We start from the raw sequence: 27,431 nt of genomic DNA on the forward strand, positions 1-27,431 counted from the left end.
ATGACATGATCAAAAAAGGAGTGGGTAGAAGAAAATTCGTAGGAATTCCCACTATACATTTTTACATGTTGAACACATAACAATTCTGCAAAACGACAAAAAAAGTTAAAGAAAAAAGAATCAAGGATTTCCAAAAAACATCATGATTGTCAGTGTTGCATTAAGCTTCTCATTTTCTAAATTTCTAATTATACATATCCTAAATATATACATATATTTGTAAACAGTGCAACATTTTATTCAGTTTTTTTTTTAAATTCTTCTGTTATTCCACCACCTCACCCCACAGACAGACAATCTTTTGTGTTGTCCTTACAAAAGGATGTCATTTTTCTTTTTTTGTAAATATTCTCTTTCCTTAAACAGTTTCGTGGAAGTTGTTTTTCTATCACTTTACAAATTATTTGCATTGCATTTTATTGGATTTTGTCCGTAACCTTTAGTAATTTAGATTTATAGAATAAAATGCTGGTGTGTTCGCAATAAAAGGGCGTGTTCTCTGCCTTCACATCATTCAAGAGAAGGAACTGGATCTCTCAGCAGCAAGAGGGAAATGAATCAGCTTCTCTGGTCCTCACCACGACAAGCTGCCTCAATTTTTCTGAATGACTGTGGAAATTTGTGGAAATTCATCCTTTAACGGACCTGCAGCTAACAGCATCATCTTTCTGCCAGGAGACTCATCTTGGAGAATCACTTTCATCCACTGATCCACCATCCATGTAGGGATCTCTTTATAAGTTTTCACATTTGTCTGTCTGTTTCATTCTGTTTTATTTTAAATCTCTGAAATCACATTTCTAATGTTTCATTTAGATGAGAATTTTTATTCATAAATGGGTGAGATCTCCTTTCCAGCACTTGAAGAGTTTTGTTGGTCCAGTTCTACGTCAATTCTGTCTTTTCATGCATTTTATGTAGTAAATTACCGACATGCCCCGCACAGTTTGCCCATTTTCACCCCCAGACAGCTGGTTTCCACCCACAGGGGCAGTTGTGACCAAGGCTTAACCCTCTGAATCCATTTCCGGTTACGGGGTGACTGGAGCCTATCCCGGCCACTGTTGGGTCATCAATGAACACTTAATGTCACGGTGGAGGGTGGCTCGAGAGCCGGTTGGACCCAGATGCAGAGGCGGAGGCATGAGAATCAGGGCTAGTGGGTTTAATATACAAAAAACAAACAAAAAGCGCTGTAGAGCAGGATGTCAGAACAAAATACAAAAACTCACTGTGGCGTGGCGTGGCGTGGCGTGGCGTGGCGTGACGAGAAACATGGAACATGGCATGACATGAACACCAGACAGGAATAATGGAGCAACACAGGAGGAAGGCAGAGACAAGACTTATATACAGACAGGGCAGACAAGACACAGGTGAACACGATCAGGGCAGATGGGGACCAAAGGAAGTAAAACTCAAGAAACAAGACAAGACAGGAAACCTTTCAAAATAAAACAGGAAACAGAACCAAACAAGACAGGACAAGAACTAAAGCGAAAAACAAGACACAACAAACTGAAACCATGACACTTAACCGGAGAAGCAAGTTGTTTGGACTGTGGGAGAAACACAAAGTGCCCAGAGAAAACCCACGCATGCACAGGGAGAACATGCAAACTACACATAGCTGGGATTTGAACCAGGGCCTTCTCACTGCGAACCGCTGCTCCACCGTGCAACCCTCTAAAAAAGTCACTGGAGTTATAAACTCAACACTGTTCATGCTCACGGCCACACAGCATGTTTCCCACAGGCGGTTTGCTTCAGTGTAATGTCAAAGTCACAACAGTAGCAGAGCTCGCTTCACTAATTCATTTAGATCAGCACAGCACACTCAGTGTTTTCTGCAGATGACGCTGTGAGTTCAGCCTCCAGGAAACCCATGAAATGGTCTGCTAATAGTGACTTTGTAATTGGGAAGGCAGGCTTCTGCTCACAACCTGAATGCCTGGTGAAAGTCCAATGAATCAACATTCTTCATTAATCAATGGAAATGTGGTTTACATGTTTGTTTTGTGTCTTCTCCTTTGGTTATTGCAGCCTCTTGAGACTCTGAGAAGCCTCCATGTTGCTATAACTGTTGCTGTTTTTTTGTCCAACTTTAAATAATTCAGGCAAACTTTGTCAACACAAGGTATGATTTATGGCAGGTCTGATCACGGTATACGTGCACGCTGGGTTTATTGGAGAGTATTTGGTTTTTATAGATTGCAGATGGTATTTTGAAACAGCACTTTTATTTCAGACAAACCGCAAGTGAAAATGATTTGTTTTTGTTTACAAACTGCTATATGGCAAACAGCGAGGTCTTGTAACAAAACCAGCACTTACACACTGAAATATGATCACTTTTCCACAGTGGTTTTGGTCTTTTTCAACATGCCTTAATTGCTTTTTTAGTTGCATCAATTGAAGGATGGCAACTTTTTTAAAGGATACATATTTAAAACAAAATATTCTTATTTTCTGTTCTGCCTATCAAAAAGAAAACAGAAACCAGGTATGTAATTTAGAAGTAATTTAAATATATTTCACCACATAAACTAAATACGATAAGGTCATTTTGGGCATGATCTAAATTCATACAAAACAATGAATTACTCTAACTTCTTTTATTTTCTTGGACACACAGGGCAATTTTTTTTAATAATAATTTTTTTGCTCATCATAATTATCTGCTGTTATGATGTGGGCTTCTGTTTGCTGAATTATCCATAAACTATATCTTAAACTATTTAAATGAGATAAACAATACATTAAAAAACAATAATTTTAGAATAAGCTATGTTTTAGAACAGTAAACTACTACTGTACATTGAATCTGGGAGAAATTATAAAAAATAATAAAAATAAATTTTAAAAAAAATATTTGAGAATGGAGTCACCTAGTGGTCACAGTGAGAACTGCAGCTTGTGTAACACGAATCAAACATTGAAGGAAAACAGCAACTGCAGCTAAAAGGAAACAGTTTTTGTCTACATTCCTACCAACATATGTCCACATTTTAATAAAATGTACAATTTTTATCCACTCACTGTAATGCTTTGTCCCGAAATGCTTACAGATCTGTTTCTTAAGTGACAAAACCTTTTAAAAGCTAAAACTAAACCCCACAAATGTTCTAATGATGATGTTGAAAATGAACGACATGTATATGTAACCCGTTTCATATAAATAAGTACAATAATTATGATAAATCAAGCATTTGGTTTTGGTCTGACAGAGAATCTTTTTACACAACATCAGCTAATGCTTAGAAAAACGTTTGCAGAAATCTAACAGAGGACTGAAGCCTTTTCACCTATCATTAAGCATCAGCTGTGGATGAACGCTGAACTAAAAATGATAAATATAAATGCATAAAGGCCTGGAGCAGTAATTGCTGTAATTGCTTAGACTTTGTTGAGCTGCAGCAACCAGGTGTATTCTTATTAAAAATGTCATCATATGTCATAAAATGTGAATATTCTGAATACAAAATAACACTTATCTCCTAAAACATCACAAACATCTACATCCAACCAATCCACGTTTACAATATTTCACAGTAAAATTTCTAGTGATTAGTCTCTCTTTATTAAGAGCAGACCTACAACATAGATGGGCCAGAAAACAGCTAATAAACACTGCTGGATGATAAAACTGCAGGCCCGTGTTGAGATACATGGCGATGCTCTTCTGTCAAAGATTGTTAAGGCAGAGAATCGGTGCTGCTGTGGGTGAGCTGTCAGTCTGCGCACAGCATTTCCAGGGAGGAGGAGGATGAAGTTCAGCCTCTGACTTTGGCAGGTTTACCCAGAAGAGTGTACCTGCACATTCACCTGACGCACACACAAGCATGCTCTCCTCCTGGCAGACAAGATGATTAAGAATCAAATCTCCACACTACTCTATGTTCTGTTGGAAACCACCATGAGTCTGGCTGACGACATGTGCCAAACGTTGAAGAAATAATTTAATTTAAAAAAAGTGAAAGTCCTGTAAAGTCATTTCTGTGTGGAGTTTGCATGTTCTCCCTGTGGATGTGGGGGTTTTCTCCACCCACAGTCCAAAAACATGCTTCGTTGGTTAATTGGTGTCTCTCAGGTGAATGTGGGAGTGTGTGGCGCTGCGATCTGTTCAGAGTGTACTCCACGCTCACCCAACAGCAGCTGGTTTGGCTCCAGCAACCCAACGACTCTGTGAACAGGTTCAGGAGATTGATGGATGGATGGATGGATGGATGGATGGATGGATGGATGGATGGATGGATGGATGGATGGATGGATGGATGGATGGAAGTCCCAACAGTTTTCACTCTTCTGGGTTTGTGTGACATTTGATCTCCACATGTAACCCATTCCCCGGGGCAGCCGGGATCTGGAGACACAGCTGTGCTCAGGGACCATTTGGCTGTTTAACCCCCATCCAACCTCTTTATGCTGAGTGTCAGTCAAGCAAATTACATGTTATTAAAAGTCTTTGGAATGGCTCGACCATGGATTTGAACTGACAACCTTCCAGTCTCAGGGCACGACAAGCCACCACAAGGCCACTAATACAGAATGTTTTTAAAGTAACATTCTTCACAAGCAGTACTTTTTCCTAATGACTCATTTTCAGTTTCATTCAATATTACTGTGAGTGTATGAAAAGGCTGAATATCAGTTAATATTAGCTAAAAAAATACTGCAATGTCTTATTCAGCTTTATTAATCTTCATTAATAATCTTCATTAAACTATGCCTCCTACTAGCATATTTTGGGAATGAACTATTAACATTATTTCATTATGCTTTACATTTAAAAAGTGTATTTTGAAATTTTACTTCATAGATTTAGTCCTTTGAAGGCATCTGAGAACTAGACTGAGTGTGACATCGTCCACAGAAAACGGTTTACTTCTGGCTCCAGCCAAATTAAAGTCAATTCAGTCGCCTTTTTTGTTTTTTGGTGTATGCTCCATGTTGGAGCCAGGGGCCAGTGATTGGTCTGAGTCATCATCTCTATGGCAACGAGTCTCGCCAATCAGGAGGGAGCTTAGTGGAGGTTTTCACTCCTACCACTTGAAAGGAAATCTCCTGTTTTTTACGTGAGGGCCAGCAGGCGCCACCTACATTTACTCAGGCATCTGATTGGCCAGTTTATAACTTGAATGACTTATTCTATAAAAACAATATGAAAAAAAACGAGATTATTTTAAAAAGACAAACGTTGTCTGATGAAGTCGGCCACCATACTACATTAAGAAGTGTTACCTTCATTGTTTGTAAAATTAAAATGTGGTCATTTCACAGAAACCTTCATAAGAATTGACCAATAATATCTGTTAATAAATGAATGTAAATAAATCCCACAAGCAGGTTGGAAAAAAAGATCAAATTTTTTCTGTTCCTACATTCAGATTTATTGCAGCAACAACACAGTTATTTGTGGGATTCCAGTGCAGTCTTTATGTGAAAAAGAAAAACACCAGGCGTGGGCTGAGATTGAACATTCAAGGACAACTTGACACATAGACTGGAAAGACATTGATGCAACTAACTACCTTCTAATAAAAGGCAGACAGTTTCACCTGCTGAGCCGTTTGAATGAGGGGCCAGCCTGATGTGAGGAGACAGAACTAACCAGAACCACTCTAATGACTCCACCACTGCGCTGTTGTCTTCTCCTCAAGGGGAAATTGTTACGATTTCAGTAACATTCATAACTCTTGCACCTCGCAGCAAATCCAGTTTCTCAAGCTCCTTGTCTCTATTTTTTGTGCTAAAATTTTCCTTCCGTAGAATATTTGCGGACTGCAAAGACCTCAAGGGTATGAATTTATGAGCAGTCCAAACTGCTAACCTTTAAATTTGCCCCTGTGCTCACGGCAGCTGCACTGTCTGTCAGTTTGGCTCATGGCAGAGGAAAGAAAAGCTGCTAAAACAAAGATGCACCCTGAAAACAAAGTAAGAGTCAATGTGTTGCTTAGACAGTAAAATTGACTGATTTCATGCAACCTTTAAAAACCCACTCTTATGAAGATTTTGAGTATTTTTTTGATGATGGCGGACATTCAAAAGGAAAATTGAGCTTAAAACTGCATTTCTGAGTATTTCTAAATTCAAATCACTGTGAATCAGGAGCAGACGAAAAAATGCGGTTTGAAAAACAGCTCATTTATGATGCAGAAAAAACGCTGGGCAGGCCACAAGCTCCCTGCTCTGAGAAATAAGCAACGGTAAGGGGAAGGGGGGCGGGGTTGCTCCATGCCAAATTATGTCCTAGAAAACAACACGGTTTTTTTTTATCTTGCCTAAGAATGGCATAATCATAATGAAAAGACCTCTGAGAACGATTTTAAAATAGATCAAAAGAGGAAAGAGTTATAAGAGACATTTGGTCCAGTTTTTACTGACTGAGACCAAATTAGAGCCGCAAAGTCCCATTTTGTTTATTAGAAAAAAAAATGCTTTTGTGGCCATTAAGTCATTCATTTATAAAATAAGTTTTACAGTAATCACATTACATCAGTGTTATAATTTGATTCAAGTGTTTTTCTGAATAGAAAAGTTTTGACTTCTTTTACTTTTGACAGGAGCACAAACTAGTTCCTTTCAAAATAAAATGTGTCAAATCAGATCTTCCTGCTGCTGCAGATGAACTAGAATTAAAAGTGTAAGAAAGCCAAACATGGAATTTTCTGTCATTATGACTTCAGTGTGTCCTCTTTACTCTATACATGTAAATGTCATTATATACTTTAAGAACTTTGCATCTGAACACCAACTACAGCCTGCTGTGCAGCAGAAGACAAGAATGTGTACTTTATACTTATTTCAATGATAATATTCTCCTTTTTGGCCTAATTTTGATCAGTTATGTTAAAAATAGAAACATAATTAAGTAATTCCCTGCGACAGACCGGCGGCCTGTCCAGGGTCTACGCCCAACAGTAGCCGGGACAGGCTCTGGCATCCCTGAAACCCTGAAAGGGATGTAGCGGGTTAAGACAAGGAATGGATGGATAATTACCTAAAAACAATTACCAAAACTACAAACCCATTATTTTTGTCATTGTTAACATGTTTCTTTAAAGCCTAAGAGCCACAATGGAGGCATGAGGGAGGCTCAGGTTGCAGACAAGGTATAACACACCCTTCATTCATCTAAAACCCGTTTTATTTGCAGGTGTTTGATGTGTTTATGTCATGAAAACAGCTTAGAATAGCTTGAGAAAACAGTTTTTATCCCACAATCGGACAAATGTGTAATCAATACACCACATTTACAGCAGTGATGAGACGTTTTACCCAATTACCTTAGACAGGGAACTCAGTAAAAACTAGCCAAGAGAGAAAGACGGTGCTGCACTTCAACAAATGCCAACAAAGAAACAAATGACACTGTTTCAGTCAAGCCTTTTGCATGATCAAAATGTATTCAAGTGCATTCATTTGAATCTGTTGTGCAGTTCCACAAAACTCCTCTGAGTGACACTGTGGGATCCACAAAACACACATACACAAAAAAAAAACCAATGCTGGGATCCCTCATTGTGTGCTGACATCCTCATCGACACGGCTGCTCATTAAAATCCGACAGTCCAACTGCATCAGAGCTAATTATGTTGGCAGGACAAAAGCTAGGAGTTAATCAGCAAATCCACCCAAGACATGCAAAGAGATGCAATAGCCCCAGAACCGAAGAGTAAAAATCCTATATTTACCATGAAAAGCTCCTCATAATTGCCCCTTTGGGGTCTACGTGTCATTATATGTCTCATTTGAGCTGCACAAACCTGTGAGGTTAAACACTGGGAGGGTTTTTTAATGTGCGTTAAAGGTTTCACATGAGAGGCAATCAGAGGTATTTCAGAGTCGCTTTTCGTTTCTATCTAAACATTAAAGCTTTAACACTTCCACTGCTTCAAAATCTCAAGTATATAGAGAAACCTTATTCAGCTTAAATGTGTTTACTTTATTAACATTGTTTATTTGTTTAAAGATGCATCAGGAGCAAATTGAGATACAGTTTTAGAGAAGTAAGGTGGAAATATATGTGAGAGTGAGAGTTTACTGCTAATGCACGGTGAGCAACCAATGAGATGAAATGCAAAAGATGTCAGAAGAACTATATTAGGAAGAGAGTAGAAACAAGGCAGCTCAGTGCCATCTGGGAGCAAATGCGTTTCTAATGATGCAGCAGCATCAGTGTGGCGATGCTGCCGCCTGCATGGGGGTGAACCTCCAGGAAAAGCGCTCCGCTTCAGATACGAACATCAAGCGATGACAGGCTACACCCACCACTGCAATAACATTCCTACCAGACAGAGGCTCAACTGTAGGATGTATAAAATAGAGTCGACAGGTTTAGGGTCAATAAACTCCTGAGGGAACTGAAACAGCTGGTGTCAAACTGCTGGAACCAGACAGATTTAGATCCAAACGTTCACATTGTGATTTGATTTCTTCTTTAACCCTTATGTGGTGTTCGGGTCTGTGGGACCCATTTTCATTTTTTATCAAACGAAAAATGATACAATTAATTAATTTTTCAAACTCAGACTCACTGGCCTTGGCTCATTTTCTGTGAAGAACATATATCCGAATACATTTTTAATGACCAAACACCGTATACCCCCCCAACACATTTCTATTACATATAAGATGTTCGGGTCCACTGGACCCAGGGCTAATAGAAGTGTGGAAATTGATGTTTTATGTACCTACACTCTGTCCTCCACCTGTCTGGGCCTGCTGTGTGTGGGTGTGTGTGGGTGTGTGTGTGTGTGTGTGACCAGTGAGAAAGAGAGAGAGTGGCAGAGAGAGAAAGATTCACTGTAAATGTGAGTTCTGTTTCTGCACCTGCGGTTCCCGCACGAGGTTGCAACATTGTTGGAATAATTCAAGCATCAACTCTGTTTGCTCTCGTTCTCCCGCACATTTGACATTTAACCATTTGACTTTCTTGCGGGAATCTTTAATATCTCGCTCTTTATCTGCTACAAATTGGAGGCGGGACACTATAAATATAGCTTTGCCAGTGTGGTTTCTTATCAGAACTGATCAAAATGGCCAAAAGACTTTCTGCGCAGAGGGCCCTGGAATTGATTTTAGAAGAGAGAGACGTTTTTGATGATGATGTAGAGGGAGACGATTCAGAAGAGGAGGTTTCAGAATTAGAGGATCACATTTCTGAAAGTTCAGAGTCTGACAGTGACTCTGAAGAAGATGATTAGATTGGGGCGGCCGTGGAGCAGTGGTAGGGCGGTCGGCCCATGATCGTAAGATTGCAGGTTCAATTCCCGCCTTGCTCGCCCATGAGTCAAAGTGTCCTTGGGCAAGACACTGAACCCCACCTTGCCTCTGGTGGTAGGCGGGCGCCTGTGTTTGGCAGCGGAGTGTGAGTGAATGTGTGACTGGGTGAATGGGTCCGTGACTGTAAAGCGCTTTGTCCTTTTTGGAAGAAAGGCGCTATATAAATATACGCAATTTACCATTTACCATTTGATTGAGCATCAGCCAGTTCCAAAACAAAGCCATCAGCACCCAGCCACAGGACCAGGCCGTCAGCAGCCAGGCCCATGTGTTGTACAGGCTAGTGGCTAGAAGGCCATGTGTTCAATGGGGCTGATGTGTTGTCTTGACTAATAGGTTTACTCTATGTGTTCAGCTTGTGTTGTGCACCTGAATGGGTTCAGTTTCTGTATTCAAATAAATAAAAGTCAGTAGTTTTGAAAAACCCTTGCTTCACTTGAAAATTTGTTTCCACTCATATCTTGATTTTAATTGATTTTCTTTATCACGTTTTAAATAATGAGTAATGAATGTGATCTAACAAAGGTAAAGGGCAAATATTAACCAAATATACTGATTGTAATTGGATGAGGTAAACATCTGTCAAGTATTTTAACATCATAGTGTTTGATTGTGAGGCATTAAAAACCACAACATGCAATGGGTCCACCAGACCCACGAACACTGGCTGAGTAACAACAATATGAACACCACACAAGGGTTAACACAGTTGTTAAAATGTACAGTGGGGCAGAAATATTTAGTCAGCCACCAAGTGTGAAAGTTCTCCCACTTAAAAACATGAGAGAGGCCAGTGATTTTCATCAACTTACCTCAACTATGAGAGACAAGATGAGAAAAGAAAATCACAACGTCGGATTTTTTTTTAGATATTTTGCTAATTATGGTGGAAAAATACATATTTGGTCACCTACAAACAAGCAAGATTTCTGGCTCTCAGACCTGTGACTTCTTCTGTAAAAGGATCCTCTGTCCTCCACTCATTACCTGTATTAATATAAAAGACACCTGTCCACAACGTCAAACAGTCACAGTCCAAACTCCACTATGGCCGAGAAAAGAGAGAGCTGTCTAAGGACACCAGAACCCAAATTGTTGACCTGCAGAAGGCTGGGAAGACTGAATCTATAACAGGTAAGCAGCTTGGTGTAAAGAAATCAACAATTATTAGGAAATGGTAGACATACAAGACCACAGATTATATCCCTCCATGTAGGGCTCCCCACAAGATCTCACCAAGTGGGGTCAAAATGATCACAAGAACGGTGAGCAAAAATCCCAGAACCACACGGGGGACCTAGTGAATGACCTGCAGAGAGCTGGGACCAAAGTGACAAAGGCCACCATCAAGAAGACACTACGCCGCCAGGGACTCAAACCCTGCAGTGGCAGACGTGTCCCCCTGCTAAAGCCAGTACATGTGCAGGCCCGTCTAAAGCTTGCCAGAGATCATTTGGAGGATCCAGAAGAGGATTGGGAGAATGTCCTATGGTCAGATGAAACCAAAATATAACTTTTTGGAGGAGAAAGAATGCTGAGTTGCATCCAAAGAACACCATACCTACTGTAAAGCATGGAGGTGGAGACATCATGCTTTGGGGCTGTTTTTCAGTGAAGGGACCAGGACGACTGATCTGTGTAAAGGAAAGAATGAATGGGACCATGTATCGTCAGATTTTGAGTGAAAACCTCCTTCCATCAGCATTGAATATAAAACGTGGCTGGGTCTTTCAGCATGACAACGATCCCAAACTCACTGTTGCCTGGGTAACGAGGGAGTGGCTTCGTAAGGAGTATTTATCGACATCTACCTGCAGCATAGGGCCCTGTCTCACCTGGAGTCCCCTGGGAGCCCTGTGAGAGTCATGTTTTTTGATTTCTCCAGTGCTTTCAACACAATTCAGCCATCACTGCTGAGGAGGAGGCTGGTGGTTGCAGGTGTGGACCAACATCTGGCTGCTTGGACCATCAACTACCTCACAGACAGACCACAGTTTTTTGAGGCTGCGTGACTGTGTGTCTGATGTGGTGGTCTGCAGCACGGGGGCACCTCAAGGGACTGTGCTCTCCCCATTCCTGTTCACCCTGTACACATCAGACTTCACCTACAACTCCCACCACTGTCACCTGCAGAAGTTCTCAGATGACAGTGCCATTGTGGGCTGTGTAATAGGGGGGACGAGCAGGAGTACAGGGGGGGTCATCGCTGACTTTGTTGGCTGGTGTGAAGTTAACCACCTGGTGCTAAACACCAGGATTTTTATCTTATCTTATCTTATCTTATCTTATTGTGAAGGAATTTGTTTTATTATTATCATTGCTTAAATGTATTTGGTTAAATGTATGTTTAAATGTTAACTCAGATTGACCTTTTTACCTCTTCTGAAAACAGTTGTGTGTTTGTTCATCTGCTTCTCATCCCTCACCCAGGATGAGGGGTTTACGACACACTGTCCTGAGCTGATAAGGGATACTGTTTGAAGTTAGATTCCAACCAAAAGGGTCATTTGACGACACCCCCTAATGAACTTTTTGTCTTTGTCTTGAAAATGTTACCTCCTTCTTGTGTTCTTAATAAAAGGTGCACAGGGAGAGGCAGACCTTTGAGAAGAGAAACGTGGTGGACCTTTTCCAACACATTTGCTCCTCTCCCTCGTGCATGAGAAACTTGATTCTTGTTGTGGTTTGTTGTTTATAATTGTGTTTTTCTTTAATGTCTAGATGCATTTATCTGACACTTATCTTATCTTATCTTATCTTATCTTATCTTATCTTATCTTATCTTATCTTATCTTATCTTATTTCAAGGTCCTGGAGTGGACTAGCCAGTCTTCAGTTCTCAACCTTACAGGCCTCTCATCTTTGTGGGAGAACTTGCAGAATCGATGGCTTAAATACTGCACTGCCTTCTGCTGATTAGGTGTGTTCATTCAATCAGAATGTGGAGACATCTGATTGAGCTAATCAGCAGCTAGCAGGACTTGGAGATCTGGAAAACAGTCAGGGTGGTAGATCTCGAGGACCAGAAATGAGCAGCCCTGCTCTAGAACATGTGACCTAAATTTGTCATGGACGTGACTTATCAAAGTCACGGGCCATTCAAGGTGTGAAAAGAAATGTCTGGGACTCTGGGAAGTCCTCTTCTAGTTCAACAGCAGACACGCATCATGTCAATATCATGGTCTAAACCAATCAGAGTCAGTGAAAGGTGCGAGCTCAACTGTGATTGGCTATAAGATCCATATATTTCGGTCAGTGTTTGGCTCCATATGGATGAAGCTTCAAGTAATGAGAGAAGATTAAAATAGGAAAACCTAATTTTTAAGAACGTTCTGTCCTGATCTGCATGAAAAAAATTGGATTGGTTTTTACCCAGGTCGTGCAGCGTGGACCCAAAATTTAAATTCTAAAATAAAAGCCATTTAATTTTCCCAGTTTTGGGGATCTCAAGCTGTTCAAAAACAAGAGAAACTTCACTGCAGCCACATTTTCTTTTTTTTCTCAACTGTCATCTGCACAAACCCTGACTCTTCATCTATTTCATCTGCTCCTCATCTCTCCCTTTTTCTCTGTTCTACATCTTCCCAGCCTCATAAACTCCCTCAGATAAAAACAATGCGGACCTCATATTGCTGCTATAATTTCTGCCACAAAGGCAGCTCGGACAAACCAGTGTCAGCCGGTCTCAGTGCAACCAAATAAAAACCCTAAAGTCACTGAACCGAGAGGTTAGTTTGTGACACGTCGGAGGCTTTTGTGTCAGCGCCGCCTCGCCGCTTCAAGTGACACAGTTTGAAACACAACAGGTTATTAAGAGCTGATTAAACGGTCAATTAACACTGCTCACTCTGTTGAGAACACTTCCATCAGCATCCTGCCTTGATTAGAAGAGAGAAAACCCCCACATCATTAGACGCCAGGTGGGAGGGATAAGTGCCAGACATTTTCTTCTGTTTTCCTCTGCTATTGGATATGTAGGCGGTCAGAACGTGTTCAAGTATCCTGTGGCTCATTTCCATTTCTGACTTTAAGCGTGGAGGGTCCCCTGACTGACGGAGTGAGAAATTCGTCCTCAGGTGCGCTTCCTTTAGTGCCAACAGTCCAAACGCAGAAAGCTTTGCAGATGAAATGCACACTCACACGCCTGTTTCACCCACACAGACTCGTCATCGCTGCGCTGCCAGACCCCACCCTGGGAGCAACGGCGACCCAAAGGAACGGTTCCAACCTCACAGTTCAGCAGCAGCACGAGGAAATGAACAGAAGAACAAGGATTGGAGGATCAAAAGGATGATAAAAAACCAACAACACAGAAATGATCGGTACTGAAAGCACTGCTTTCCACTTCTTGATACTTTGCATCCTTTGTAACATTTACAGATGCACAGTTGAGAGCCTCCTGACCAACTACATCACTGTGTGGTGCAGCAGAGTAACTGTGATGGACCACAAACGTCTGTGTAGAGTGGCGGAGACGGCTGAGAGCATCACCAGGGCTCCACCGCCTCTCTGCAGTCAGAGTATCGCAGCAGAGTCCACAGGATGGCTGCCTCCGTTCTGAAGGACTCCACCCACCCTCAACATGGACCGTTCACATATCTCCCCTCAGGTTGAAGGTACAGGAGTCTGAAATGTAACACCTTCAGTCTCAGAAACCCATTCTTCCCTTTAGCCATTAGACTCTTGCACAGTTGACCAGTGGATTCACCTGGTTTGACTAGGATTGATACCCCTGCTACTTTGTCACTTCTCACTTTAACTTCTTCTTCTTAAGTAACTACTGCTGTCATTAGTATTATTTCATGGTTAATATTTTTATATTTCATTACTATGTAGTTTATATTGTGTAAATTTGTGTTTATTTTATTGTACATTACACTAAACTTGGACTTATTGTTTTCATATCTTCCCCGACAAAAGTCATTTAATCTAATCCGTTTAAAAAAAAAAAAATCACCAAAAACTACAATTCTCAGAGCCCCACCCTTTTACATTTGGTATCGTTGCAAAGCCCCAAATGTCCTCTGTAGATGCCGAAAGGAGTTCATTCAGTAGTCTGCAGTGGTTGGAGATTTTGGAGACTTTTTGTTAACAAACATTATCTGACCTTGTGTTTGTTTCAGCTTAGTTTTCAACACTTTGGATGGGATGGCTATAACGTGTAGACAGTACTTAGAAGGTATGTGATTGCCACGATCAGAAGATCCTCTTGACAGCAGCCGCTCGGTGGAGCAGCAGGTCACATACAGCAGGTCCAGCCTGATCTTCCCTTATTTTGTGATCCAATGAGAAGAAACAACGATCAAAACAACCATAAAAAAGTCATAGTTAGCGTTTAGAGGTTTCTCCTTAACCCTTGTGCTATACTATGACCCCCCCCCTTCCATTGAGGTGTTCTCCCTACCATGACAAAGGTGGATAAAGGTGGAAAGATTTCATGTAATCCATGGACACCAGTGAAGATCACAAATCATTGAAGAAAAAAGGTTCATAGCACTGTCTAGTGGGTCTAGATGACCCAACTCCCAATGGTAAAGACCCTAGGATAGCACAAGGGTTGAAACAGATTTTTTTTTAACTGTATTACGAGGAATGAATAATAAACTGAGGTGGTGTCCTACACCACCTGTTTTACCATTGTTTAAATTATGAGACAAAAGTAAGGAAAGAAAATGAACAAAATCACTTCCTTCATTATAGATTTTTGTTGCTTTTGTTCACCTGATAACTACCTCACTTAGTGAAATTGTGGCGCCTTTATGCTATAATGCTCATAGCCCAGATATGTCCATCATTCTGCAGAAAAACACAAATGAGCAAACGCAAAAGTGTGTCTGTGCAGGTTTGCAGGTCTCTTAAGGTGAAGTTGTTTTCCGGCTTCACACTTCATGAGGCAGCAAAAAACATGATGTAGCTCATCATCGAACACAACCACGTCTGACAGACCCAGTTACACGGTCTATTTGAATTTCCAGTCCGATGGTCAGATACTGTCTGTTGATTTTCGCTGGCATTAGGGACGGAGGATAATGTGAAAGCATGCAGAGATCAGCCGTTTAATATGAGCTGACAAAATCTGAACAACATTTTTGTTTTGTTTTTAAATGAGCGGATCCAGAAACCCTAAACCCAACAGAGCCAGAAACACAGCAGGAGGCTGGAATGATTCTGTTCAGGTAAAAAAAAAAGACAAACAAAGAAAGGATCCAACCAGATGAAGCATCAGCTGATTATCACTTTTTAATCCACACCCGGCAGCCAATTAGAATCGAGTATTCACCCAGACCTTGGTATAAAACATGCTAATAATACTAGTTTTGTCTTTCAAACCCTTTAACTTTGTCAACATATAAAATACACATTCATGCTTGCATACAAAACAGAGGCCATTTAAGCTGGACCAGAGACAAAGCTTTGGCTTTTTGAGTCAAAACTCTACTGTTTTCCTGAGGGAATCCACACAGACTCTGTGGGGGGCTCGCAAATGAAACATGAATGACAGACTGTGAACAGAAGGCTTCATTTACCAAATTTAGGATTCTCAGTACCGCACTTTCCGGATTATAAGCCGCTACTTTTGAGAAGAAAGGCTAAGAGTGAGACAGGGATAATACGGTACATAATTTGAGGAAGACGCAAGTTTAATGTAAATTCCTGCTTTGTGAATGAATAGCAGGAACAGATTCTCATCATGGAAAATGCAAGAAGAAATGCATATGACGCAGCTTTCAAGTTAAAAGCAGTGTGAAAAAATCCATCATCACCAACGGGTTTGGAAAAGCCGGTCTGCTGTGTGACGGAGATGACAGCGCAAGAACAGGAGAGAATTTACCTCAGGATGAGAGTGACTCTGACAACTACAACGAAGGAGAGACTGAGAGAACGTAGTGAAGAATATCTGACGCTATTCCAATCCAACACTGAGGAGGAAGACTTCCATGGTTTCAGTGCACAGGAGGCGGGTGCCGCGCAGAGGCCTATAAGTTACTGCTGCTCTCATTGACCTTTTTTTACTTCTCCCAGTGACTTTTACCGGTATGTTTTTTTGTATTTTTTTTAACCAGCCCTGTTAGTGCTGTCACTCCCATCTTGCTGCCCCGTCACAGCCAGGCACTGTTTGGAGTAGAGCTGTGACGGTGTGGGATTTTCGATCACCGTGGTGATGACGCAGCAGGAGTTGAGGTGTCGCGTTTTACCCCCCCTCCCCCCAACACAAGATCCCCCGGTGGCCGTGTCGCAAATGAATACAGGTACAAGTAATAATTACAATGCAGTATTCTTTATTTACAAATAACAGTAACAACTAACTATATAACTAATGAACAAACTATATAGGTGTTGTAGAATGAGTATGTGTGTGTGTGTCAGCGCGCTGCAGGTGTGGGAGGAAGGAGCTGGAGCAGTGCAAGAGTGAGTGAGAGCGCTCACTCCCTCCTTTTTCTAAACACACTGCGACCGTTTCAGCACATACACATCCTCATTCTACAACACATGTTTCAATGTGGGCACACGCGGCTTATGTATGTACAAAATGGTTTATCCTTTAAAAATGTAATGGGCGTGGCTTATAATCAGGTGCGCTCTATAGTCTGGAAATTACGGTACACACTTTGGTTATGTCTTTTTTTTGATAAGCTATGGATTAGTTAATCTAAATAAAAAAAAATCCACCTCCACAGATGAGACCTGTGCAAACCAACAGGTGTGAAATGCATGACTGGAAGGTCCCAACAGTAAACACAATCAAAAATGAAGAAAAGTAAAAGTTTAGCAGATTAAAAGCTCAGAAAATAAATGATCGATTTACGAAAAATGTTCGTAACACTTTAAAATAAATATCTGTTACAGCTAGTTAACAAATCCTTAATAAACTTGTATTTAATGAATTAAAATGGTGTGTTAACAGTTAATAACAGTTTGTTAATGACTCATACATTTGCCTTATAGCCAAAAGATAACTAACTGTTAGTGAGTCATAAGTGACTTGTTACTATTTTTTAATGATTCATAGCCGTACTTTATTAATTATTATTAGATAACAAACAACCTGTAGTTAAGTATCAGTGAATTGCTAAATATTTGTTAACTGCTTTAAAATATTTATTATGATGTGTTAAAGACCCACTCTGATGAAAATGGTGTTTTTGGTGTGAAGAAAATTAAATTGAAAATTGTACTTCTGAGTATTTATTCAAATTGTTGTGAATCAGGAGCAGACAAAAAGATGCAGGTGAAAAAAGACCATATTTGTGACCTAGACAATACGCTGGGCGGAGCCACAAACTCCCTGCTCCTCTCCGTTCTGACGCATCTCCCTGCAGACCAACAGATCCATGAACGTCTGTGTTTTCCTCGTCTGAGCTGGAGTCTGGATCAGAACTGGACGGCTGGATAGCTCCGATACTGCTCGCCTTTTTTGTTGCACCGCTAATGTTAAGTTAGAGGTGTAAACAGTAACGCAGAGGGGAAGGGGGGCAGGGTTGGTCCGCACCAATGATCCAGCGCACAACTCATCAAGGTGAATTTCTAAAGAACTCCTGCCGCTCTGCAGAAACTGTGTCCAAGAAAATCAATAGGTTTTTTGGATTTTGCCCCAAAATGGCATCGTCATACTTAAAAAACCACTGTGAATGCTTCTGAAGTAAATCAAAGGACGATCGGAGTGAGAATTTAACGACATGTTGTGTGACGGTCGTATATTAAATAACGACTCGACGAGTGATCACTCTATAGATTCTGTAGCGTAACTGATCACATTTCATCATGAAAAAATAGTAACTTTAAGTTTGAAATAACAACAGCATCATGTTGCAGAGGTCTCTGGTCACTTTTTTGCATGTCATGTATGATGCGGCGGCTTATCCAACCATAAGAGAGCTCCATTTCAGCTCCATGGAAAGCTTGAGTACTCAGCAGCGGTTGAGGCAATTTGCCTCAAACTCATGCAAGACAAACCTCGGGCTAAAGACCAACGTACGTCAGAGCACTTGGACTTTAGTAGAAAAGAATGAAAATGTTATGCTTCCTGGTTTTTATCAGTGTCCGCATTAGCTTTTAGAGTCTAACAACTTTCCCCGGAGCTCAGCTGGGAAGACACAGGTGCACCGCTCTGTGGTTAAGCGAGCACCGGGATGAATGCAGGGAGAGAGCTCCAGTTGTAGTGAGCAGTAAATCTGGGCAGTAAAATATAAATCTCTGCAGCTCGGAGGTAAAAAAAATGCCCTTGATAGATTATATGCTAACACGTCAGAAGGTTATACTCATTGTGTGAGAAGAGGAGGAAACTACTGCATAAAACACTGTTATCACAGACTTCATGTACCTCAAAAACCCTGTAAAAATACGTATACTGAACTCTGACATCTTTAAAAGCATCTTCGTTGTGTAATTTTTTTTGCTCTTTTATTCCTCCTTAGCAAAAAAACAAACAACATCTGTCGAGCTCCACTGAGGGGACTCACAGCGTTTCCCCAGGAGGATTAAAACATGATAGCTGTGTGCACACGCATACATAGACCCATCCAGGAATATCTAAGTGGTGGGTCACACGCCGAAGAACATGAAGTGCTTTTCCTCCTACCTGTCATCATTCTGAAACGTCTGATCCCCCAGAAGCAAGTCCCTGAAGCGGTAGCGGGGTGGAAGAGGAGGCACCTCTGTGTCCACATCTGCCATCTTCAGAGTGGAGATGTCCAGGATGACACCTGAGTTGCTGCTATTGTTTTTCTGCAGGGTCTCGGAGGGCCTGGAGGACAACAGGGAGAGAAAGCAGCATCTGTCCATCTGAGTCCGTACAACATTTGAACTGTTTCTAGAACTTGCAGCAAAAAAACAAACAAAAAATGTGTTTTAGTTGATTTAAAGGCATAATCACTTAAATCACTAAATGAAATGTAATAGTTTTCATTTACATTCTGATTTATCAATTTTTTAAAAGGTAATTGATCTGGAAAGTGCATAGAGCAGATATTTACCAGATGAAATCTGTCAACATTTGTGAAAGAAATGTACAAAATTACACAATGTGCTCTACTGTTTACATTCGTTTCATGAACGTTATTAATTTAACACAACACTCTGTCAAAAAAGTTTTTTGTAAACAAGAAAAAGACAATGACACAGAGCCAGCAAAAAAAACAATATTTGCATCACCATCAAAAAGCATTTAATTTAAGCAACTTGTGGTAATTTAGAAACAGGAAGTGTAAAATCCAGATTATGGTTGAGCCCAACTTCCCTCACTACTTAGTGCACTATGTAGGGCATGCTCTGGAAATTTACCAGAAGGTGTTTGTATGTTGTAGGGTCACATGTAGGGAAATGCTTCGGTTACCTGTCACCATGGGAACTCGATGATCGCCGTGGGGGACTCATGACTGAAGTTTGTGCTGGATTTGATTGACAGAGGAGAAAAACACAGGGAAGGGCAGTTTAGAGCCTCATTAATATTCATTAAAGCGTTAAAAAAAAATCAAACCTCTAAGAATTAGGGAGAATGCACCATAATTACATTTACAGCCAATTTGGTGGCTTAAGCTTTTTCAGAGTTTGCTGCTCCTTAAGCAAAAAAGGATTACACTGTTAATGCATTTCTACATGTTTATGGAGTTCACTCTGAGGAAAGTAGAAATGCTGGCGGGTTTGCCAGCTATTAACTGAATACAGTTTTTGTTTATTAAAGGCACACGGTTTTAATTTGAGCAAACACGCTGAGGGTGAATTCTTCAATCAAACATATTGGGTAAGCCTATTTGCTACCCAAGAAACAAAACACAGACAAGGAAACTATTTTAGAAGTGGGACACATTATAATAATATGTGCACGACACATGCACGTTTTCCCAAATTGCAATTAATGAAAAGATTGAGGGCATGTTTTATTCTGTCGAACTCTTTTCCTGCAAAGATGGTTTTCATTTCAGTGAAACCCTTTACATGAAGAAACACTGCTACATTTTAAAGAGTTTGTGTGTGGTCATCACATTAGTGTATGGAAGGCCCACTAATAACAGCAGTATCCCCCTCCCCCAACTCATTAGTCAGAGCACAAAGGCAGAAAAAAAGCAAATCATCTCGTAAATCCTGTCCTTCATCAGAAGAAGGAACTGAACCAAGAACAAACAGTAAAACAAAAGCTTTACAATGAAAACTAAGAACTTCTTCCTCTAAATAGATAACAAAGAAATTTCAAAGAAAAAAAATCTTTGATCTATTCTCAAATCGTTCCCAGTGTTCTTTTTAATTTGATTATGCACTCTTTAGGCAAAAAAAAGGTCATAGTTTCTGCAGGGCGGCAGTAATTCATTAGAAGTTTGCCTCTGAGTTGTGGGCGGGACCATTGCTACGCAGAAACCCCGCTCCTCTTCCTCTTCCCGTTGCTGAGAGCTTTCTGTTTACACTCTCTCCTGCTAGCTTACAGGCCCTCAGCAATATCAGAGCTATCCATCAGATTCCACATCTGACAAGGACAACAAAGACGCGCATGGATCTATTTGTCTGCAAGTGGAAGCATCAGAATGGAGCTGAGCAGGAAGCTCCGATGACGTATTTTTCTACGTCACAAATAAGATCTTTTTCAAACTGAATTTTTCATCTGCTCCTGGTTTACAACAAAGAAATATTCATAAATGCAATTTAATTTTTAATTTTCTTCATATGTGTCCATCATCATGAGAAAAATGCTACAAGAACACGATAAAAACACCAAAATTACCATTTTCATTGGAGTAGGTCTTTAAAGAAGATGATCAAATTATTAAAGATTATTTTAAAATGGCAAGGCATAGCTTAAATCACAAGTTTTAAAATAGGAATAGTGGATACTAATAAATATGTAACATTCATAAAATGAAAATTGGCCACTTTGCATGAGTTTTAACCAGAAAAGCAAATTATGAAAACAGCCTATTTTTTTTTAACATTTTCAGATGCAGAATAATTGAAGAAAACACGGAATCAAGGTTGAGGTTACAAACAACGAAGTCTTATATTTTTGTTTTATGTTCTTCTGGGGATGAATGGGTTCCTGCGTGGAGGTTAAAGGTGCGCGTGCGCCCTCCTGCTGGTTACCTGTGTACCTGGCTGTGGGGTCCCATCATCCTAAACAACAGCTCCGCGCTCGCACAGCTGGCTGTCACGCGCACGACGGCCCCTGCCAAAGGTGTACCCCCGGAGCCTCCTCATCCTTCGCACACCGAATCCAGCGCACCAAGTTCTTTAAACCGATGGGGAAAATCCCCTCCAGCCCTGTCATTTCCAACCTCTCACGTGTTTTGGCCCCGGAATGGTCGAAGTGGCAGTTTACAGGTCAATCAAGGCGACTCGAACGGAAGTGGTGATTGGAAAATTCTAAGTTCCCACACACCTGAAGTTTGATGGAAATATCACTGCGCTAGCCCCGAGACACGGGTCAGGACTTCCCCGTCGCTTAGCAACAACTTTGTTGGTCCCTGTCTCCGAACTACATCACTTCGCGGAAGCAGGGCGCATATTTTCGGGGTTCCACGCGCCTTCCTTTCATCCGCTCCACAGTAACCTTCATCCGCTGCCCTTATGTAACGCGCCTGAGCACGGAGGAGCACCGGAGCTCGTGGCTTTCCTTGCTGCAGTCCTCCCGCCGACGCGTCTAAAGATGAGGACATCCGAGGCGCGTGCGGTCCTCCTGCCTCTCGCGCTTCCGCATCAGCATCAGCATCTTCTCATCCTTTCGGCACAGCAGGAGGACGCCGCTGTTTTTCTCAGCCCGGATTCAAACGCACTTACGTCTCGCCATCTACCGGACAAGTTTGAAACAGTTCAGCTGGATTTGGTGGTGAGGCGAAGAAACTCTCTTCAAGTCAATCTCAGATGTCTGTTGGTTTGTTTTTGTGTGTTTTTTGGTCAAATAAGATCAGGCTGATATAGATATTCTTGATCCTCTGAAAAAGGACGTATCAGTCCACATGCATAAATAAACGAATTATTGAAACACAATCTTAGAAGCATATTGAATTATATTAAGCCTGCTTAATTTTGGTCCAAAGAAATGTCCAAACGAGGCTGAAAAATATTAATTTTTCAATTTTTTATATTTTTCCCCTGAAAAATCCAGTTAGCATGCAGTCATGACAATCACAAATAGGTAATCTACTCCTAAAACGTACCTGCAACGGCTCTGTCTTCTGCCACTTGTCTAACTACTGTCCCCCTTAAATTGAAATAAATATTCATTCTGTTGGCACAGAAGGACAAGCGGCAGTTCCCTGCTTCCTCTGGAGAAGCGGTGCTGCTTTGTGGCTCAGCCTCTCCACACTTCAGCCCATTATCCTCCAGGGGGAAAGGGCTCTGAGCGTCATCATGTTAAAGCCCACACAACCACTTCTGCTTTCCCATGCCAACAGTGGGATTTCACACAGTTGCGTAGCTCACCGATGATCAGGATTCCCACTGATGTCTGTGTCCTTTAATGCTTTATTTGTTACCCTGAACACCAACGATTGTTAACAAATAAAAAAAGGAAGGAAAATATATATTTATAACTTTTATTTTCACTTAAAAATTAGGAAATCCCTCTCTTGTGGATTGATATTACTCAAAAAACAAGCCTAAATAAAAAACAAATATTTTTTCTTGATGTATAAAATGTTTCAATCATTTCAAATCTTTTTTTTAAAGTCTATCGACCTCAGACACATCTAAAGAGAAAATTCAATTTTAAAAGTCTCATAAGGTACAAAACCCACTTTTAAATTTTAAGTTAGTCACCTTTAATGTGCTTTGATGTAGTGCTTGGAGTCATTTAGCAGAATTAGCTGTCATCTGTGACTAATGCAGCTGTGTATAATTTTAGGGAGAACTCTTCAGCCTCTGTGCTGCTCCTGCATCACCACTGAAACCCGCATCCATTAGACAGCAGCTCCGACACTTTTTTCACGTTATTATCCGTGCTTATTCATATTAGCGTTTTGTTGGGTCTCAGCACAGCCACTATGCCGCCTGGATGCTTGCTCTTCAGGCTCCCAAAGTATCTAAAAACAGATTGAATGAGGGAAGAGGTTCAGGAAGTGAAGCACTCTGATTCAGTGAGCAGCCAGAGGCATATATAATATATAGGAGCAGTCCATGAGCCTGCTGGATGAATCATGAAGTCATTCCATGCAGTTGTCTGGCTATAGGAAACAGTCCGTCTTGATGCAAGAAGCACTTGGTTTTTGACAGTCAATATATGCTACGTAATAATTTCCACAAAAAAAAACCAGACATCTGTAAAAATATGTGGCTAATTAATTTCATTAACTGAATTTTGTTATTTTTTGGCGCAAAATTCACAAGAATGATATTTTTTTTGAAGAAATAATCCAATGAAAAATAGTGTTTTGAACATGTTTATTTCTAAAATCCTAGAAAGAGTTGTAGTTAAGCAGCTTTACTGCCACCTACAGGACAACAGCCACTTTGAAGACTTTCAGTCGGGGTTTAGACCTCACCACAGTACGGAAACTGCACTAGTTAGAGTCTCTAATGACTTGTTATTGGCCTCAGAAAAGGGACTACTTTCTATTCTGGTCCTGTTGGACCTCAGTGCTGCCTTTGACACTATCGACCACGGTATTTTACTCCATAGATTAGAGCAGGACATAGGGATCAGAGGATCTGCTCTCCAGTGGTTTAAATCCTATCTGTCTGATAGGTATCAGTTCGTTAATGTAAATGGCCATTCCTCTCAGTGCACTCGAGTCAACTATGGAGTCCCACAGGGCTCAGTCTTGGGACCGATCCTGTTTACGCTTTATATGTTACCCCTAGGAAACATAATCAGGAAACACAGCATTAATTTTCATTGTTATGCCGACGATACGCAGTTGTATTTATCCATGAAGCCTGACCAGAATGACCAGATAGAGAAACTGAACGCCTGCATCAGTGACATCAAGACCTGGATGACAATTAATTACCTCCTCTTGAACCCAGAAAAAACTGAGGTCATTATACTTGGTCCTAAAAACCTCAGAGATACTCTGTCTGCTCAGATAGTCTCCCTGGATGGCATAAGTATAGCCCCCAATTCCACAGTTAGAAACCTTGGGGTTTTACTTGACCAGGATTTATCATTTAAGGCTCACATATCTCAGGCATGTAGAACTGCCTTTTTTCACCTGCGGAATATTGCTAAGATCAGAAATATACTTTCTAAGAGTGATGCTGAAAAACTCATCCATGCATTTGTTACGTCGAGGCTGGATTACTGTAACTCTTTGTTAGCAGCGTGTCCTAAGAGTTCCTTAAGAAGTCTCCAGCTTGTTCAGAACGCAGCTGCTAGATTGTTAGCTGGAACCAGCAGAAGAGATCACATCACTCCTGTGTTAGTTTCACTCCATTGGCTCCCAGTTGATTCTAGAATTAAGTTCAAGATCCTCCTGTTAACCTATAAGGCCTTACATGGAATGGCCCCGTCCTATATTAAGGACCTCATAGTCCCTTACCAACCAATCAGAACACTTCGCTCGCAAAATGCAGGACTGCTTGTGGTTCCTAGAATTAGTAAAAGTACGGTTGGAGGTAGAGCGTTTAGCCACCAAGCCCCTGTCTTATGGAATAAACTCCCAGCTCATGGAAGAGAGGCCGACTCAGTTTCTACATTCAAAGCTAGACTGAAAACATTCCTCTGTGGACAGGCTTATTGTCAGACTAGTTAGTATTCAGAGATTATTTAACTTAATGTTAATTTGTTTAAATTAAACTTAATAATAACTATTTCTTTTAAAAGGCTGCTAGAAGTTGAAGCTGGGGTAACTATGGTGCTCTGGGGTTCTGTCCTCTTTCCTTTTTTACTTCTACCCTTCCTCTCCTCTATTCTTGATCATAATTTATCATTTAGTTCTCCATGCCTCTGTTTGGTGCAGTGCGATTCATGTATTGTCCCTCTTTTCCTCTCCCCTCCTGGGGAGTGGGAGTGCTTCCAGACTCCAGTTGGCTCATCCGTGCTCCTGTTCCTGACCGTTTACCTCGTCTCTGCTCCTGCTCCTACACCTGGCTGTGGTTCCTGTCTCCGGCTCGACTCGCGCCTTTGACTGTCCCCACAACCACGGCTGGATGAAGCTCGTCTGCTGGACTTTTATATATGTAGTTGTAGATTTAGATAAGTTAATTCTTCTCTAAGATTTCTGGTAAATCGCCTGTCCGTCCTGGGGGAGGATCCCTCCTTCATGTGGGCACCCCTGAGGTTTCTTCGTTTTTTCCGGAATCCGGTTTTTTTGGGAGTTTTTCCTTACCGCGAAGGGGGGTCTAAGGGCAGGGATACCAGTATAGCTTAGTCAGTTTGTTAGTTCATTTTAGTATTTTTCTATTGAACTCTTTGTATTCGTGATCCTTTTGATTTCATGTTTTACTTCGAAGCCCATCGAGACGACTGTTGTTGTGATTTTGGGCTATACAAATAAAATTGAATTGAATTGAATTGAATTGAATGTTTTTGTGGCATTTTCTGGTAACGGAGAACATATTTAAAGAATATTAAATTTTCATTCCCGATTATTTCTTTGTTCAAATCATTGTGAATCAGGAGCAGATGAAAAAATACCATAAGCCAGCGCTCCCCAACCTTTATTGCGCCACGGACTTGGCAAAATGTCTGCTGTCTGGCAAAATTCTTATGACCGGTATGTTATATGTGGCGAACACACGCTGCAGTAAAGGCAGAGACACGTGATAAGACGTACTCTGCACTTTTATTTTGACACGCTAAACATTGTATATCACACAGGTGTCATCATCCTCTCCCCTTCCCACACTCATGGTGCTAAAAAGAAGTAAACACAACAGGAAGAAATAACTAAGGGTGAAACAACATAACTGCCAGATGAAAGGACCCGTAGGCAAATACAAACACCGTGCTCAACCCCATTTAGCCTGTTTTGCCATTTCCTGGGTTTTATTTTAACGGCATCCTATCACGTGACCGAGACGAGCGAATTGGCCTGCGTCAAGAGTGACATAGACGAATGGAACAGAGAAACGGGCAATTTTTCAAAATAAAACATCTTTCAGATTCCGAAATAAATACAATGGAAGTCATGTAAGTTATTTTATTTTTTCTGTGCGGGCCGGTACCAAATGACCCACGGACCGGTACCGGTCCGCGGCCGGGGGGTTAGGGACCGCTGCCATAAGCCACAAAATCCATGCTCCGTCCCATTCTGATGCATCCAGCGCGTGAACAGATGGATGATGGGAAGGGGAGGAGGGCTTACTCTGTGCCATCAGTCTCACCCACAACTTTAGAGGTGAATATGTAATAAAATCCTGCCGCTCTGCAGAAACTACGTCCAAGAAAATTTTGCTTAAAAACAACATATTCTTGATTAAAAGACCACTGGGAACTCTTTGAAAAGAGATCAAAAGATGATTGGAGGGGGAATTTAAGTACAAACCCATCACCTAAAAAAAATAATTATCAATGGTGAAAGAAAACGTCATGACGTCTTACTTCCATGAGTCGGTTTCATGGTCATAAACGTCTATTGCTTTCAGATCAGAAACTCCATCATGTCCTCCAACAGCCAACAACAGGCAACTGAAAACTGCAAGAGACATCTAAAACATAAAACACAAGAGTGAAATTAAAACAAAATGACTAAATTGTTGTTTTGCTCACTGAAGCTTCATCAAAATTCAATAGTAGTTAAAAGAAGGTGTATAAATAAATGAGAAAAAAACAATGTATTCATCATGTTTACATGACAGATTTGAAGCTGGCAAATAGCACTTATTCAAATCTGCACGCTTCATTAGCAGTAATGCTGTGACGCGCTGGGGGAAGATGGAGCCTGCAGGCAGCTGTAGTGAAACATTTGACCCCAAAAAAGGGAATTTTTCTGGGTGAAGCACCACAGGAACTGTTTGTGGAGACGGCGTTAAAATGCAAGCACCAATTTCAGGCGTGTTCAGTTTCCGGGGCTTTAGCTAGCACAGGCAAAGTGATGCCCTCCATCACTGATGCTACTTCATTTTTGACTGATAATTCAACTTTGCAGTTGAAAGTAAACATACATCCATCATTTTGATCCATAAAAATAAATAGATCTGGTCTTTTTTCCTTAAATGTTCTTGTGTTTTGCACTAAAACCAATCTCTGTGGCCCTTTCTCTGCTCAAGTCTAACAGAATTTT

At 41.0% G+C, this 27,431-nt stretch overlaps 2 protein-coding genes across 17 annotated transcripts in view; one reads left to right on the forward strand and one right to left on the reverse strand.

The window, feature by feature from the left end:
• The window catches only part of LOC101174597 (potassium channel subfamily T member 1), a 67,788-nt gene extending 45,078 nt beyond the window's left edge, over window positions 1-22,710 (reverse strand). For 4 of the 13 annotated variants that reach the window (XM_020705676.2, XM_020705669.2, XM_020705672.2 and 1 more), the window contains exons 1-3: window positions 22,428-22,708; window positions 19,619-19,673; window positions 18,866-19,030 (exon numbers count right to left, since the gene is read on the reverse strand). In XM_020705676.2, the coding sequence (XP_020561335.1) occupies window positions 18,866-19,030; window positions 19,619-19,673; window positions 22,428-22,494 (287 nt within the window). In that variant the 5' untranslated portion in view covers window positions 22,495-22,708. Of the gene's footprint in view, window positions 1-18,865; window positions 19,031-19,618; window positions 19,674-21,354; window positions 21,485-21,649; window positions 21,765-22,427 lie in introns of those variants that run through there. The other 9 variants (XM_020705682.2, XM_020705678.2, XM_020705671.2 and 6 more) reach the window with 5 other exon arrangements.
• Window positions 21,889-27,431, forward strand: part of LOC105354674 — a 44,980-nt gene continuing 39,437 nt past the window's right edge. For all 4 annotated transcript variants that reach the window (XM_020705684.1, XM_011478785.2, XM_020705686.1 and 1 more), the window contains exon 1: window positions 21,889-22,096. In XM_020705684.1, coding sequence (XP_020561343.1) covers window positions 21,917-22,096 — 180 coding nt within the window. In that variant the 5' untranslated portion in view covers window positions 21,889-21,916. The remainder of the gene's footprint in view (window positions 22,097-27,431) is intronic.

The sequence above is a fragment of the Oryzias latipes genome, chromosome 9, assembly GCF_002234675.1.
Source record: "Oryzias latipes chromosome 9, ASM223467v1".
NCBI classification, from domain to species: Eukaryota; Metazoa; Chordata; class Actinopteri; order Beloniformes; family Adrianichthyidae; genus Oryzias; species Oryzias latipes.